The sequence below is a fragment of the Columba livia genome, chromosome 17 (genome assembly GCF_036013475.1).
Source record: "Columba livia isolate bColLiv1 breed racing homer chromosome 17, bColLiv1.pat.W.v2, whole genome shotgun sequence".
In the NCBI taxonomy this organism is placed as follows: Eukaryota; Metazoa; Chordata; class Aves; order Columbiformes; family Columbidae; genus Columba; species Columba livia.
In genome coordinates, this window is record NC_088618.1 from 4,071,591 (window position 1) to 4,088,706 (window position 17,116).

General features: G+C 42.7%; 1 protein-coding gene across 2 annotated transcripts; it reads left to right on the forward strand.

Moving 5' to 3' along the window:
- The first annotated feature begins 755 nt into the window (after positions 1-755).
- Positions 756-15,309, forward strand: VPS37B (VPS37B subunit of ESCRT-I). Of its 2 annotated transcripts, none has more exons than XM_065032872.1 (4): positions 756-962; positions 9,193-9,364; positions 9,897-9,979; positions 11,090-15,309. In XM_065032872.1, exons 1-4 carry the CDS (start codon positions 858-860, stop codon positions 11,588-11,590), a joined length of 861 nt encoding a protein of 286 aa, XP_064888944.1. In that variant the 5' UTR covers positions 756-857; the 3' UTR covers positions 11,591-15,309. The 2 variants fall into 2 exon arrangements, with proteins under 2 accessions (XP_064888944.1, XP_064888945.1); XM_065032873.1 differs by lacking the exon at positions 756-962 and adding an exon at positions 6,776-7,226.
- The last annotated feature ends 1,807 nt before the right edge of the window (positions 15,310-17,116 follow it).

A 17,116-nucleotide genomic window follows, 5' to 3' on the forward strand; every position in this document is an offset into this window, starting at 1 on the left:
CCAGGCATAATTGTCTTTATCAGCTATGCTACCATCAGTAGTAATTGGGGAGCTACTGCTCCAAAGCGTTACCACAGATTGCCTAGTAAAGTGTTGGTGACTTCATAGATGTAAATCAAAAGTGCAAAATTTAGCCATAATATTTTAATTGATGCAGAGCTTCTGCTACATTTCAGAAGTATTTAAATTCACCACAAAAGACATCTTTCATAGATCTTTTATTGCCATTCACTCTTGAAGAAGAAAGTGCTTAAGATGCACAACAATACCCAGCACCAAAGCTTGGCAAGATACAACTTTTAGATATTTTTAACCCAAACAGGTATTCAGCCAAGGCTCGAGAACAATAACACGGTCACTCTTTCGAGATTTACTATAGCCAAGTCCCAACCTGGTAAGGAAGTGCGAGTTATAGAATTCTACTGATTTTCCTTCCTTATTTACAGCTGTGCAGCTCTAAACAAAAGGAGACGGAGAGCGTTCACACCGCTCCCAGGCGCAGGGCACAGGACAAAGCTGCAACCCACAGCTCGCCCTGGATGCCCAGGGTACCCCGGGATCCTCTCAGACACCCCCAGGATCCCCTCAGCCCCCCCCGCCCGGATCCCTCCTTCCCTCAGCCAAGGGACCCCACACCCCAACCGCCTTTGGTACCGTCCACCATCGCCCCCCCCCCGCCCAACCCCCTTGGTACGCCCCGCCCCGCACGCTGCCGCCCCGCCCCCCCCAGCAGGGGGCGCTGAGGGCGGTGCCCACCCCGGGCCGGGGCGACACCGCGGCGGCACTTCCGGTTGGCGGCGGCGGCGGCGGTAGCGGGGTCGGGGGAGCCGGGCCGGGCAGGGCAGCGTCGCGCCGGGATGGCGCTGGACGTGCGGCGGCTGGAGGCGCTGAGCCTGCAGGAGCTCAGCGCGCTGCTGGACGATGAGGAGCAGCTACAGGACATGGCCCGCGAGATGGATGAGGTGAGGGGCGTCCCCGCTCAGCCCCGCGCCCGGGCCGCGGCCTCCCCTCGGGCCGCCGCCCCCCTCAGCCCGCCGGGGCTCGCTGTCCCGCCGGCTCCGTTACCGCTGGCTGTTTGGGGGGTGTTAATGCCCGCCTGCCCCCCACTCGCGCCGCAGGTGACTCCCTGCCCCGGCCGTGCTCGGCGGTCACGGCTCCGGTAAATGGGACCCCGGTGCTGCCGGACCGGCCCCGATCCCGCTCCCTCCCCCTTCTGTTTGCCGGCCCTGGGCAAGGGGGGTCCGTGCCCGGGCTCTGGGGAGGGCACTGAGGGCTCTCCCTGCTGAAAATGGTCGGTTTGTACTAAATTAGGAGCCGGTGACGGCCCGGAGGTGGGATCAGATTTTCCGTTAATACAGCCCTTGTTTTGTGCCTTGGCCGCGATGAAGGATTTTGTCAGGTCCTGTTTGCGGGCTCGGATCTCAGCACAACTTTAATTGAAAACGAGATGAAAGAGGTTTCTGTGTGCCCGGGCTGGCATGCGGGGCGCAGGGCCGGCTGTCCGGCTTTGGGGGGCTCGGCTTTGCCCGTTCGAAATGTCTTTGTCCTGTGTCAGGCTCTGAGCCGGGCTTTTGGATCAGTGCTTGTTAAAACAGAATAGAAGCCTGTTTTCTTCCTGCTGCTGTGGTTGTCTGATAGTGGTTTTTCTATATGCCAGTGGACACTGTGTATTACAGTTCTGATAAGAGTCTGTTCCTCGTTTATTTGACCATAAATACTCGTAAAAGACTCTGTGTAGTCAGCTGACAACAGATGAGATGAAACCATTTATATGAAAATTTTAAGAGAAAGAAATGCACTGTACTTCCCTGGCTCTTGTGTTTATTAGTTTTGTTGCAGTTTTATTGTGGTTTTGTTTGTTTGTTGATTATTATTTTTTTTAATTAGAGGCCAAAAGCCCCATGAGAAAAAAAAAGAAAGAAGTGGCAATATATTAGTGATAAATAAGCTTAGTTTATTAAGTAAAATCAATTATAGTTGCTTTCTCTCAAACTAAGATTCCTGCCCTTTTGGTACTTCCAAGCGAGTTTTTCAGGACCACCTTAAACCAGATTATCAGAGTATTAAAGATGAAGAAACTGACTGAAGGTTGAGGTCGAGATCATGAGGTGTCCAAGGGAATTGACTTGCTGCATTGTGTAACAATTGGTATTTTGAACTTTGGGTAATTAGATTTGCAAGAAGGGGGGCAGGCATATTAGCTTTTCATATGAGTATAAATGTTGAGAACTTAAACTGCAGGAGAAACAAATACGGCTGTGATACGGCTGCAGAGACCTTTGAGGCACGGTGGTTTATGGGGGGCAGGAGGACCCACCCTTCTGCAACAAGACTAGATGTTTAAGGAAAGTCAGCAGATTATAACGGGCTTAATTTTGTAAAGCTGTAAATAGGTGCAATATTGCTGGTTTCAGTGTGGCCTCTGACAAGGTACAACAGCAGAAGGCCTGGCTCTGTGGGCTTTTTAAAAATTATTATTTGTCAATACACACTTAAGAATGTAGGTCAGAAGTGACTGAAAACCTCATGGCCGTAGTAGGAGAGATCGTCTCTCCCTCCAAACTAGACCATATTCTCAATTTGACCCTCCGGTTTTCCTCTTTCGTTGGCAACAGAAGCCTTTTAAATTGTAGAGTAAAGTTCTCCGGGCCTGAGGGAATATTTTGTGGTGTTTGGAAAGTGTGGCTGGGTTTGAAGGTATTCAGGCTGTGTGGAAATACGGCTACGCTCCTGTCTGGTATAATCCTCTTTTATTGTGTGTGGAGGCCTTTACGAGAGTCTGTTCAACTAGAAATGCCTTTACCCACCTTGGAAGGAGTTGGCCATTCTCAAATACTTCTTCCTCGTTCTATTTTTGCCTTCACGGAATTGTTTACTGCTTGGGTTTGTGCTACTGTGTCCTGGTGTTTTCACTGTGAAGTGTGTGGCAGGAAGGAGAGAGGGAAATCCTGAACGTTGAGGAGGAACCGTGGTGACTTCACTGCTGCTCCTGTAGGTATTCGGTTGTCAGTCCACATGTATCGGGGTTGAACGGTTATTCCGAAGTCCTTAGATTTGTAATTCCGTTGTGGCATGCCAACTAAATAATGATTTCTGAGTCATTTCTCTGAGGTCACTTGTATTTTTGGTGGCAAAGTTGGCTGAAGCTGATTATTCCATAATCGAAAAAATCCTTTGTTCTCATTGCAAGGGAAACCCAGCTCAAACCCCAATGTTTTGGTCACAAAGAGGAAGATTTGGAAAACCACTTGGCTTTCTTGCTAATAGCTAAAAATAGGCACCTTCCAGCCTTAAAGGGAGTATATTTCTGTGCAGCATTTGAGCAGGATTTGTATATGTCGTTGTGGGGGTGTATATGTGTGTGTATATCTCTGTGTGTGCTTCATGCTCACATTCACATTTCTCTGGGGTAATACAGCATCCTTCACATTGTATCCACAGGTATGTGAAAATGTGGCATCAAAGAGCGCTAAGCTGTTGCTTTTTTTTTTGTCTGCACAGTTATTTTTGAAGCCTCTGGGCTTTTAGTGCTTGAACAACGAACATCTTGTCTGATAGAGGAAGGAAGCCAATTGTCTGGTACTCTTAGTCTTTTAAAATTGTGGATTTCTTTTTTCCTTTTTTATAATCCTTTGAGGTTAATCTCTGTAGTACATCTACAGTATTCATCTCCATGAAATAAAAGTACATTGTTTATAAAAGTCAATCTCATCACGATAACTCTAAACAGCACAGATGAAAGAATTCGTGACCTGACGTTGCTGGTAGCTCGCGCAATTTCTCCTGTGAAAATGAGTTTTTTTTATCTACTGAAACATCACTTTCGTAACAGTGCAATATTGTGTTACTGACCGCTAAGGTTATGCTGCCAAAAATTATTTGCTCTTCAAGACCTTAATTCTATGAAATGGGGAAGTCAGGAATGTCTTCCCTTCCTCTCATTCCAGGATTCCAGAGCACGCTGGCAAGCGCAGACGGGTTTTTTGAGCGTAGTCCTTTTCTCAAAAGCCCATTGAAAAGATCGGGCAGCGCAGAAAGTCCAGGTTAAACCCATGTGAATGCATGCCCAGCTTTCTTGGATTCCCACTCCTGCCCTAAAACCACAGCGTGCAAGCGGTTATGTTTGTGTTTGCCAAACATGAAATCTAGTGACAGAGTTAGGAATTAGAGTTGGTGACAACTATAGCTTTTTCTCGTCCAGCCGAGTATCAAATGAGTGACCTGCCTGTGTCTGAGTGCAGTTGTGGTTTTGGGTGCCTATTGCCTTTGCAATAAATTTTTACAAATTGCAACTTGCCTTTTAACCTTTATTCTATCGTTTTTAAAGCTAATACTTACATCACCAGAAGACCTAAATTTAGCAAAACTAATTACTTTGGACTACGTATTAATATTTATCGCTAAACAGATGTTGTTAGGAGGTGTATTATCATTCACCAGTACTTGATGAAAAGCGCTATTAAACCTCCTTCTGTAAAAGAACTCTCTATTCTCCTGCTCTGCACCTGTTGGCTCCTGTTTCAGGGCTTCATTTGACACTCCAAATGTGCATCATTACACTTCCGCAGCATGACTGCGTGTTTTATTCCTAATTTACAAGTATGTGTAACCAAAAGAGAGAATGTGGGAGTGATAAAGGCTAGAGAAAGACCAGAGAAACCTAGAACTAACATGGATGTGTGTTATATATATATATAGCGATTAAAATGGTGCCAGTTAAAACTTCTTTTTATTTATAGCTCCTTAGGAGACTTTTTCTTGAAAGTACCAAGAGACTACTTGGTGTGGCGCTTGCCAAAGCAGGTTTATAATTATAGCAGCACTGGATGGACTTTGTGGGTAGTGGGGATTTCGGTCGCTCAGACCTCAGGAGGCGTCTGATCCAGAATTGTCCTTCTGGGAATGTGCTTTTGGATGAACAGGAGCAACGCTTCGCAGAGACAAATAACTTGTGCTGCAAGCCATTATTCTGGAGTAGATGATAAAGAGTAAAAACATTGCTAAGCTAGTACTGGCTTCTGTTTCAGTTTTATCCAGCATTTTTCTTCCTTTCTTTAAAAGTGGGATGAAACGAAACTGCAGTTGATGGAAGTCGAATCTCAGTTCCCAAAGCAGTTTCTGCTGCCTGTTCTTGGAAGTGCTTATTAAATAAAACCTTGAGTCAAATTATTCAAATTATTTCTTTTATGGAAACTCACTTTTTAAGCATCTTATGTTTCAAAGTGCTGCATAAATCATGATTTTTGTCTTTAATAGTCTCTGTGTGTCCATGGCTTTACTTTCTTGCAGCGTGCGTAATTGGGTTTGAGTGGTCTGCTCAGTGGTGGGCAGTCCTTCTGCCATTAAAATCCTTTTATAAGCAGCTCAGTATTGTTGCCCCATTTGTCCTATTCAGAATTCATAATGAGAGCAGTTATACATATATATAAAAGTGTATATTCTCTTTAATATTGTCCTGTCTCATTATGTCTCGTGATTCTGACCACTATTTCAGTTTAAGGTTTCCTGCCTGTTGAAATGCTCATGTTCTCAATAGCCTTTTTAGCAATTCTGCTGGAGAGTCACATGCTATTTGCTTATTTCTCTTAAGTAGATTCCATGCTAATATACGTTCTTGTTGCACAACACATCTGACAACAAAATAACTTCTGTTGGATTTATTCCTTGCTTGGCTATTGTCTTGGGCTTGTTGCAAGCTGGGGATGGATGCTGAAAGCGTCCTTTGTGCTGCTTTGATCGTTGTAATACACTGGTCATACTGGGCCATATCTTTGGCCCTTGGATGACTTTGCAACTTTTTTTGGTGGTTTTGCTTTAAATTAGTCACTGGTTTTTGAAAGTGTTTTTTCTGTAGGGCTTTTTAGGCCAACTTCACAGTGTTTGCTTTTCCGATTCATTGAATTAACTTCTAAATGCAGCGAAACAGTTGCAGAAAAGTTTATTATGCGGACCCTGGCGTCAGTGCCAGAGATTATTCTGGTTCGTAAAGTCACTACTATATTCAAGTTGCATTGCTTTGGGATTATATTTGTTCTATTTGTGAAATAGAATTTACTCATTCCACAGACTTCAAACAAGCATTTAAATGCCCTGAACAGGTGGATGAATCTTCACCAGCTCCTCCTTACATTTCATTAAAACATAATTCCTAAATTAACCTTGTATTTGAGGAACTGGTTCTTCTCATGGTTTCGAGTAAGATTCAATTTGAGTTTCTCATCTCTTCAACTGTCCATTTTTAAAAGAAATTTGATGTAGACTAATGCTGGAAGTGAAGACTTCAAGAGTGACACTTGAATTGGTTATTAAATGTCAATCATGTTTTTTGTTCAACTTCTGTTGAAAGATATGTACTCTTCTTAGAAGTGCTATAATATGGAAGAAGTTAAGTCATTAAGTCTTGTGTAATTTCAAGCACTGTAACTTCAAGTGTGACTTATGAATACCTGAACTATTTTCAACCAAGTAGTTTTAAGTCTTTCGCTTTGGTTTAGGCTATTTCACAATCACTAGATATCAGGTGCCAAGGACAGGGATGTGACTCTGCATTAGATGTGGGTAGGGCATAATATTGATTTTTTATTTTTTTTTCTTATTTTTACAAGTCTCTTTCATCATATCACACTGATATTCATTCATCTTTACACATTTGAGGTTATTTAAATGTAAAGTTATTCAGGAAAGACATTGTAGGAAAATAAAGTTAGGCTTCCTGCTTCCCCTAGTCCTGTTGAGAGACCCTGTGATACTTGAGGTAGGAGAGTTGTTTAAAAACACCACAAAACCGTCCTCTGGCTTCAGGGAACTTTTTGTCTTGTTCTGTCTGTTTACCTGGAGTTCTTCCTTCTCCTCTTGATTATAAAAGATTGCAGCGAAAGGTTAATTTTTCTGGGCTTTGTGTTCGTGAAGGGTTTATAGGTTTGTGTCTAGTGGCTTTTTTCTCTCTGGAGGAAACATCCACGTTCTTCATCCTGAAGATCAAAGTTCATTCACAAAACTGGTCTTCCCAGACTGACTGTGCAGCTGCTTTGAAATGACAGCATCAGCCGTACAAGCAGTGAAAACACAATCACCAGATCAAACTGAAGGCGCTTGAAGGAAGTAGTTTGCTCATTAAAATGGTGAAAGAGGAGAGGCAGCAGAAACCATGAAGCTTTTTGCACGCAATCTTCTTTGGCTGGCGGTTCAGAAGGCAGCGGGTTAACAGAACTTATGGTGGTGATTTGGTAAGAAGCTGCATGCCAGTAATTAAGCTGTTAAATCATATACGTTTTGGTTCTCTTCATCATTGTTAGGAAAGATGTAAAATAGGAGGACTCAGGGTGTCTGAAAGCGACAGTCTAACAGCGTTAAATGATACGAGTAGAAACAAATAGGAACAAGCAGTTTAATTTAAATTATTTTGCATTGGATTCAAAGTGAAGAGAGAGGATTTTCTTTTTATTCTTGGAAAGGATTCAAGTTGAACACAAGCACAGGGCTGGGAGCTTGTTTAGGCTTGATGTGAGAATCTCAGAGACAAAACAGTATCACAAGTACAGTTTCTCTGATTTTCACAGTTTGAATAGAATTTTAATTTGATGTAGACTTTAGGACTCAGCATTATCCCTGATGATTCTTTTTTTAAGTGTTTTAGCATGAACAGGGTGTAAGAGAGTAAAACTTTGGTGTTTGAAGAGCAATATCTGGGGCCAGAGATGTGTGTAAGTACCATTGAGGCAGTTTTGCATTCAGAAGATTAAAGCAGCGTATAAATATTTCAAAAGGAAGTAGTTGTTTTTGAAGACTCGGCTACACATGAAAAATACTTTCACTTGATGCATCTAGTGGTGTGCAGAGAACACCCGAGTTCTGATCCTGCTCTCTTTTGGGGCTCTAAACAGCTCATTTGGGTTTTGTCTTTTCCTATTTCGGAGGTGTGGCTCTCCCACAAAGCCCCGTACTCCTTGTGTTTGCAGCGAATTCCCTGCGACCGCCCGCAGATAAGATCTGTCAGAGCCGAGCAGGGATGATGAGGGCTAGAAGGGGCATGTTAACGTAGGAGGTCACGCAAAGCGTACCAAACCTTCCGTTGGGTTGGAAGGCAGCGAACAGAATCAGTCTGTTGTGCCATGGGAAAGCTGTCCCACTTGTTGATTCAGACTGAAAATCTGAAATCAGATCCCTTGCTTTATTTATTTCTTTTTCCTTTTGATGTCTGAATATTTTAATGAATCTAATGTGACAACTCAGGGCAGACTTGCCCAAACACTCATCTCTCCCAAAGCTCGTGAAGACTCTCTTGACAAAATCATGTGAGTGCGTGTGTACGAGCAAACTTGGAATCTTGGTTTTCTGAGAATTATTGTTTGTTCTTCAGGAGCAATATCTTCAGGGTAGGGTATGTTATGCAGAAGGATTAAACTGAAAACCAAGCTTTGGGCATTAATCCAGGATTGGTTTAATGTAGTTGGCGAAGAATATTCTAGAGAAGCCACCGTAATGATGCAGTCATAGCCTTTTGCATTTGAATTAGATAAAGGATGATGTTCCTCTGTGCTCTTGTTGCGTGTTACTGCTGAGACTTAAAGATTTTTATATATTTTTAAGAGCAACTGTTGGTTTACCTTGCAATGTTCATTATGGGGGAATGGTAAGGGTGATGCCTGAGGTGGGAATGAAGAAGCATCTACTTTAAATAACGAGTAGAAGTTGATACAAAAGACCTGCAGGTAGCAGAATTAATTCCTGGTCAGTGATTCATGGCGAGGTGCTCAGGCCTGGAAGACGAGATCCTTATTCTCAGGACAGCCCCTCTGAAGGTCTTTCCCCATGAGCTTCAACAATCCATCATCAGTTTCGATTATTCCAACATACTGTTTGCAGCATAGAGCACCTTACTCCTTCTGGATGATGCGCTAGTAAAATAGTGTGGTAGTAAAGCAGTAAAAATAGAATTTGTGAGAAAGGATTTTGTGTAGCAGAGCAAAGAGTTCATGGGATAAAAGCGCAATAGCTGAATCCGACCGTACCCACTGAAACAGTAGGCATTCCCACTGTTCATAAAATGTCAAAGTACTGTAAGTTGCACATCCAATACTATAGTACTATTTTTTACTTTTGTTGTTTATTTAGAAGGTCTGAAATTCTCGTGTTGACTAAATAACCATTAGTCTTGTTCAATATTTTCTCTGTCACTCCACTTTTTTCCAGGCCCAGAATGTTCAGCACAGCAAGGACATGACACTTGCCAGCAACCGCAGTCTGGCAGAAGACAATCTTCTGTACCAGCCCAAGCTGGAGTCTTTGAAATCCACTTTGACTGAAAAATACCGAGAGCTGCAAGTTCTTTTTGAAGCATACCAGATAAAGAAAACAAAACTAGGTAACATTTTCTGTTGACGATGATGATTTGCTGTGTGAATTATGATTTTTAGCTGTGTGAATTAGGGTACAAAATGAAATGTCGTTCTTGTGTAGTTCTGCAATAGATCACGCTTCTGATGATTTATGAAGTACCTGCTACACCTGGTAACGGATACCATGGATTCTTTCTATTACTGTGGTTACCTACCTCTTGTTGACCTACTGTTCTCTAGATGATCAAACTCATTTACCTTGCTAAAGAGCAAAACATTATTTGAATTTTCAGCGATTAATCATAAATCATACAGAATGTGGCATTTAGGTTTCTCATTTCATACTGAGCTTTGAAGTATTGTACATCTGATACTGCAGTGGCTGAAGTGCTTTGTTTTCAATATTATAAATATATAATTGTAATTAGATTTCAGCTTTCAACACTGACAATATTCCTAAAAATTCCTGGGATTTTTGTGCTTGCTGAGGCTGTATAGCTTCAGCTAGAAGTCACTTAGAGCCAGCTGTCATTTACTGTTCTGTTTGTGCCTTTCCAGACAGACAATCTAGTAACGCTTCGCTGGAGACGCTGCTTGCGCTGCTTCAGGCAGAGGGGGCAAAGATTGAGGAAGACACAGAGGTAAATGGCTTATACGTCAATTCTGCCACTTATACCCATTACCAAAGACTTTCAGTGTATGTAGCTGCAGCATCGTGTTGAAAACGGGATAAAGGGCTATTTTTAAGAATATGGTCCGGTCTCTGCTTTGAACTTTAGGGAATACTTGTTTGGTTTCAATGAGAATTTTTTAATCTGTGTGATTCTTTTTACTCTTAATGTCTTCAAAGCTTAAGAGACAAAATGCTCCTTTTCAGAAATAAAAGCCAAACCCTATTGTTTCCTTGGCATTGCTGTCAAACTCATAGCATATAAATGTGGAATATTTTTTTTTTAATGGTGTTTGCCTGGTATTTGTATTAATCCATTACAAATGTCAGTTAGTAACGTAATGAAAAACTGTGCCTGCCCTGTTTTGTCTCCAGCATTTCCAGTGAAATATTCCATTATGATTTGCACACATCTGTCCAGGTGCCAGTGGTCACCACTTGCTGTGACACAAGTACTCGGAGGGTGGTCTGTTGTCAGAATAATGTGCCTGTAGGACATTGCCTGTAACCACATAACCTCTTAGCATTGGGGGAGAAATATACTTATTGGCCATGAGTTATGATCACAAAAAAGACATTCCCAGGACAAGCTGAATTTTGTGATTATGCGTATGGTCACCTCTTAATTGTTAAACATTATTTATCCAAAGCCACAAGTAAGCGCGAGTATTAAACCTGTCTTAGCAACAATGTGCCTCACTGTACTGAGGCTTGCAGAGTTCTCAGTGCTTCTGTTGGCATTGCAAGCAGGACTGAGCTGTAATTCAGCTTAGCTGGCAATCTGGAAAGCTGTTAAACTTGATTCATCCCCATCTCTGATGATTAGAGGAGTATTCAGAGCTAGATTCAGATGCTCCTGCTGCTGTTGCTTCAGTATAAATTTAAGCAGAAATGGTGCTGAACTCCCACTGCTTCTGAGTAATAGCTAATTCAAAATTCTGCTCAGAATTCTTCGTATGCCAGTCATCTTCCATATGCAAGCTGGAAAATCACAGGCAAAATTATGCTATTTTTAGGATATAAGCCATTTAGATTCTCTTGCAGCATGCTGTTTTCTAAGAGATTGTTCCGTGTTTGACAGAACATGGCAGAAAAATTTCTTGATGGTGAAATACCCCTGGATTCCTTCATCGACGAGTACCAGAGCAAGCGTAAACTGGCTCACCTGCGCCGCGTAAAAATTGAGAAACTCCAGGAAATGGTGCTGAAGGGACAGAAACTTCCACAGGTGCAGCCGCAGCCTCAGCCCAGAGCCCCCGAGACAACACCAGCACCTCAAGATTCCTACACTTCGGATGCAAACACCCCTCCTTCAGTCGTGCCCCGACGGATACCGCCCCCTCCGCCTTCTTCGGTCCCAGCAGGACGCTTTCCTACTCCCTTCACCGCAGCCATGGGCTCAGGACCAGCTCTTTCTTACCCAGGTGCTCCGTATCCTCCGCTCCCGTCTCGGCCAGGAGTTCAGGCCGCGGGTGCGATGCCACAGCCGGGATACCCATCTCAGTTTGTACCGCAGTATCCTCCAGCTCTTCCTCAGAGACCACCTCGCCTTCCACCGCATCCTGGCTTTATCCTCCAGTGAATCCTTTGGTGCGCCTAACTTATGTATTGGTGCTTATATTTCCTTTTTTCTCCCCATCAGAGACTTCACGTAGGCAATGGAAAGCCTCTGTATTTTTGCACAAATCCGAGCTGTGGCACAGAGGTTTGCAATTGCGTTTGGTAAATGTGATTATTTTAGATTTCAAATATCAGTGACAAGAAGGTTTTTCTAGGAAGGTGATAGGGTCTAAATTTCATAAATCCATCAAACTGGGAAGCAACGTACAGTGCATTTCCTGACATTACAAATCAAATCACACTCTGAATTCTTTAGTGACGGTAAATCAGCATCCTCTTGTGTTCTGATACATTCCCAGCGCAGCTGGGTGTGTGTGGCAAACTGGGAGCTATTTGTCTCTCTAAAGAATTCTGTGTCGGTGCCAGTGCTTGAAGAGTAACAACCGTATCTGAATACGGGGCAGGGTGGCCGCGGAGGCAGCAGCTTTGCAGCGTGCCCAGGCTGCTGCAGCGGCACTCCTGCCCAGCCCACAACCTTTTCAGAGCTCGCTGAGCTGAAACTCTTGTCAGAAAATGTGCTATGGTTTCAGTAAAAGTTACAAGAGTTTCATTTCTACATTTCAGTTGTTACCTTAGACTTTTCATAGTAAGAGTACGCTCTCCTCCCGCTCCTAAAGAGTTTGATATCCTGAGAATCCATGGTCTCTTGGAATTAAACTAAACTGTTTGTAGAGCCAGTTTAGAGTTTTATAGAAACTTTACCAGGCATTTTTATTTCCTTGCCTACTAAGACTCTTTCTTACGTGTTTTTCTTTTCCACACCTTGGATACAGCAGTGATTTTTTTTTACATGGGTGCTGAGCTTTTGGTATCATGTGACTCCAGGAATCTAGGCAGGGTATTTTCTTAATCAAATACTGAGTTGTCACATCATGTTATTGGCCACTTGAAGCTCCACAGTTTCATTTAGTCCCTCACTTGGCAGAACTATTTTTAACTTTCCCATTTCCTTTAGTTTTGCAGTTTTTTGGCATGTGTCCCTATCTGGAATTTGCAGCAGGAAAAACAGAAAAGCTGTTTGAACTCCATGGTGGCTGCTTGCATCTTACTTAATCCATTCTTGACTCCTTGTGCCACTGGGCAGGGGGGAGGCTTTTTAGGGAAGCTCAGATTTCACTCTCAATATGACTCTTGAAGCCTAAGATGCAGATACATGCCACTATTTTAATTTATCATTGGGAAGCGCAAATCTTAACCCTTGTTGCTTGCACAGAATGTGTCCAGAAATTCGTTAGCGATTTCTCACCAACAATTTTCAATTAATTCGTGGTAATTTAAGAAACTCGCGGCCCAGAATCTGCCGTAGCCCCTGCATTATTTCCAGACATTTTCATATCATTGTCCTGGAATGCGCTGCATTGTTTGGAAGTCTGTACTACAAACAGCTTCAGTCAAAATAGAATATCTATTTATTTTCTTTATGTAAGGCCCGTGACTGTCCCTTAACCATTTCCTCTGGAGTGTGGTGGTTGCTGGCAAATACTAATCTCAAATTAAGCTCATAACAGGAAGCTCTCTGTTATGAAAATATGGGTATTTGTGTTGCCTTTTGAAGCCAAAGGGCAGAAGGTTGGTTGGTGTTACTGGTATCTGAAGCAATTCCCCAGTGTAAGCCTGGAAAATTTCTATAGATGGGGGGTTTTGTGAAGCAACGTGCATTGCATTTGTTTGCAAAGCGTGTTTTTTCTGTAATCTAGTGATGGTACAGGCTGTGTTTTTCGTTTTAATAGTGTAATATGTTTTCTTGGTATTATTTTCTCACTGAAGCTTCGTATAAGCATGGTTAATCATGACTCGTTTCAAAGTAATTTTGCTGTGCTATTAGTGCTGGTATTTGGATGGCAACTGTTGTATCTGAATGCTGAACATAAGGCTGCTGTAGAAATGATTTGTGTCCTGGAAAGAATTGAAGTGAGTGGGGGCTCCTGGGGTGGTAACCGAGTACAGGAATTCGTACTTTGGGCCTGCTACACAAAAACTCTACAACACACTCAATTTTGCTAACATTTAATACAAACAACCAGGTCTATTTTACACTTATCAAGTGCCAACTTTTTTTCCGAGGGTTGAGAATCCTCAGAAGCGATGGAGGTGGTAGGTAAGTGTATTGTGAATTTGCACTGCGTTTTATGTGTCTGACTTTACTGCTCTTAGTAGTCCAAAAATATTTTTACTACTTGTTAACTTTTCTGTCTTTTGGTAACTTTTGTGATAACCTTTCAGGGATACTTGATCTAAACACAAACTCTTGTGCAAACTAAGTACAGACAAAGCTAATGCAATTTTTCTGTCGGGAAGCAAAACAATGCATTATTGCATATGCATGTGGCTGATGTGCCTTAGGATCATTCCTGGTGATTGTAATACTAGGATATTAGCATTTTTATCATTTGAATAGCCATCGTTTAACTCTGATTTAAGGGCTCTTCAAGAGCACTTTCTTTTACAAAAAATAATAAGAAAAAAGCACCCTCATAGGTCAGAAAAAACAAAGGCTGTATCTGCTATTTGTAAGCTTATAGTTGCCTTCACTGATGGGCTAGTTTGAACACAGATAATGTAACTAATGTGATGTTTCAGTTAAAACAACCTCTTAACTGAAATCCAGCTGCTCATGGAAAATGTTTTGCCATTAATTGTGTGTGTGTGTGTGCGCACAAACTGTAAATATATACTTGACTGCTGGTAACGTTCGAGGGTAATGGAGAAAGACAACTGGAAAGCTGTTAAAATCCTTTCAGAAATGTTACGAAACACTAACCTGAATGAGTCGGGCAAGAGACGGGTCGGTGCTCTCGACCTGTTGCCCTTCGACAGCTTCTCCTGTTCTGTTATAGCTAATAAATAACTTTTGCTATGGCTAGGATTTTTAGAATCATACTAATTTGCACTGTTTATAAGATAGTGAGATTAAAATGCCATAGGCAAGCTGAGACTTGAGAGGGGGTGGCTCAGTGTGCTTGCCAAAATATATATATTATTATGTTGTATTGAGGATTTTAATGCCCGCTGCAAATAGCATATACTTCCCCAGAGCAATTGGAGAAAAATCTTCTAAATCCGATGTGTAACACGGCTTTAGAGCGTTGGTTGAAAACACCATCGTTGGGTGGTGTTACTTCTGCTGGTCTTTTGTACGTGGTTTTGTAAGTGGTGGCTGCTTGAGTTGTATGTGGTTGGGTTTGGTGATGGGTTCTGACCCAAGGGTGGGTTTCACCATCTCCTCGAGGAAACGGAGCGGGTTTTTCCAGCACGGCTGGTCCACGCAGCTCAACTCCGCACCAGCGGCCCCGGAGGGACGATATATTCTAGAAAATGGGCTTTTCCGCGATGCCGGGAGGCACAGTCCGGCCCTGGGTAACCTGGCGTTTAGTGCCCCAACTTCCACAACCTCAGTCTCGACCTCTTTGGGGCTTCTCTGCCTTCTCAAACTGGAATAATGACTTAGAGCTCAAATCAGCGATTCCTTCAGCCTGAACACAGAGCTGCTCTGTGAGAGTTCGGAGGAGGTGGAGTCGTCCTGCACCTGAACGGTTCCTCTGTGTAATCCCGGACAGTCTAACAAAGGGGCAGTTTTACATGCCTGGCAAGTGGTGAAACGTACAGTGGATTTGTTTGCATAATAAGTCTTTCTGTAATCTACTGTGGTCTGATTTTAAATAAAATAGCATATCTCTCTTGGCGGTGCGTTCCTGTTGTGGCTTCATTTAATCAACGGTGGAGTTATGTTAATATTGTGAATATTTTTCAATACTAACGGTGGGTTTATGTTGTTAGTGGAAGGTGAATGTAGAACAAAATATAGCTTTAATTATTCATAGTAAATCCGTTGGACGTGTTTTTAATGAGTGGATGTAGCGAGTCCATTCTGTATGTAGCTGCTACAGGACGGGTGTGCTCGGAGCAGGCTCTGCGCATTGTAATCATGGTAAGGAGGGCTGTGGGCCCTATTTCTGAGTAGAATCCCTTGGCTTTTAGTGTCCTGCAATTAGCTGGAATAGTGGAAGTGCTCAGAATCTTCACCTGGAAAAGCGGAGGGAAGGGGGAAAGCCGCTTTTATTTGTTAAAAGAGGAAAAGCTTCAATTTCAGCCAAGACGAGTCAGAAGAAATGACTCAACCAGAGTTCTTTTGGAGCGTGAGTCAGAGGACAGAAAAGACCTGATGTGATTTTCTGTGATATCTGTCACTTTAATAGCAACATGAAATAGGATACTACTGCATAACTGATAATAGATGGAAGAAAACACCTTTTTTACATTGTTTTTTGATCTATTTGTGGTGGCTACAGAACAGAGCAGCTCTTTAACACAGCTTTTCTACGGATTTGCAGCACCCCCGTGTTTAGCAGCAATGTCCTTTGCGCTGGTGTATTAGTTGTCTCAAGTTACCAGCAGTTGTAGATGGTTAGTAAGAGGAACACAGCCTGTCTTTGTATTTTTCTGCTGCAACTTAGGCATTTGTTAAATGATAGGTGATATTTCTGTATTTCCCATCATTTTTCTGATGGGGCTGTTCAGGAAATATGGTCACTATGAATATTCTTGCCCAGGTGTAGGAAACTCGTGCCTTACTCACCACTGCCAGGCACAGAAGGGACAAAACCTTGCGAATGGGCGGCTGCTGTTCGTGGCTTTAAAGGCTCTTTAAAACATAATTTTACAGAAGCTTTTTAACCTGACTCCCTGGAGCGTGTCAGAGCAGTGGTTTCTATTTGTTTGCTTGATTTCAATGGGCTTTTTTTTTGTTCCCAATGATCTAAGAGACCCTTGTGTCTTGCGAACTTTGCTCTCTGTAGCAATGCTGTCCTGAACTTTATGAGCAACTGTTCAAACTAACTTGTGGTTACGAGATTTGGCTGCCCGGGGAGCCGAGGGGTGGGGAAGGAGGGGTTTGATTAGGGACTGTTTGAAAGCTGCTTCAAAAAAATACATTGGACTGTAGGAAGTTGGTGGAAGGAGCAGACCGGGATATTGCCCAACTCGCACTTATTTTCCATTGCCTTTTTTTTACAGGTACTGAGTAAAATCTGTTCTCAGTAGCACATCAGCTGAAACATCTTCCTCTCTCTATAGATACAGTAATGGTATTTAAAAGTCATTGGCATTAGTGGTCTTGAACGAGTTATGTTTACCGTAGCAGCATTCTTAAAGCCATGTTTTACTTTATTTTTGAATTCTTTAAATATAGCTGTGGCTAGGCTTACGGTAGTGGGATTTAAAAGGTACCATTCTTGATTAATCAGTATTTCCATTATGAAACGCAACGTTGTGAGTGGTTAGGGTGACGTCAGTCTCCCAGCAAATATATCTTTATCACCGCCTATAAATAGACTGCGAGCTGCTGCGGAAAGTGCTTCCTGGTACCCGGAGAAAGGGTTGCTGCAAGAAACGAAACTGAGACGTGGAGCTGGCCCGGCCCCTCCTGTGTCTCCATCGACATCGTTGTCACTCGGTGTCACAACTGGGGAACCCTCGCCCGGCTCTTTGC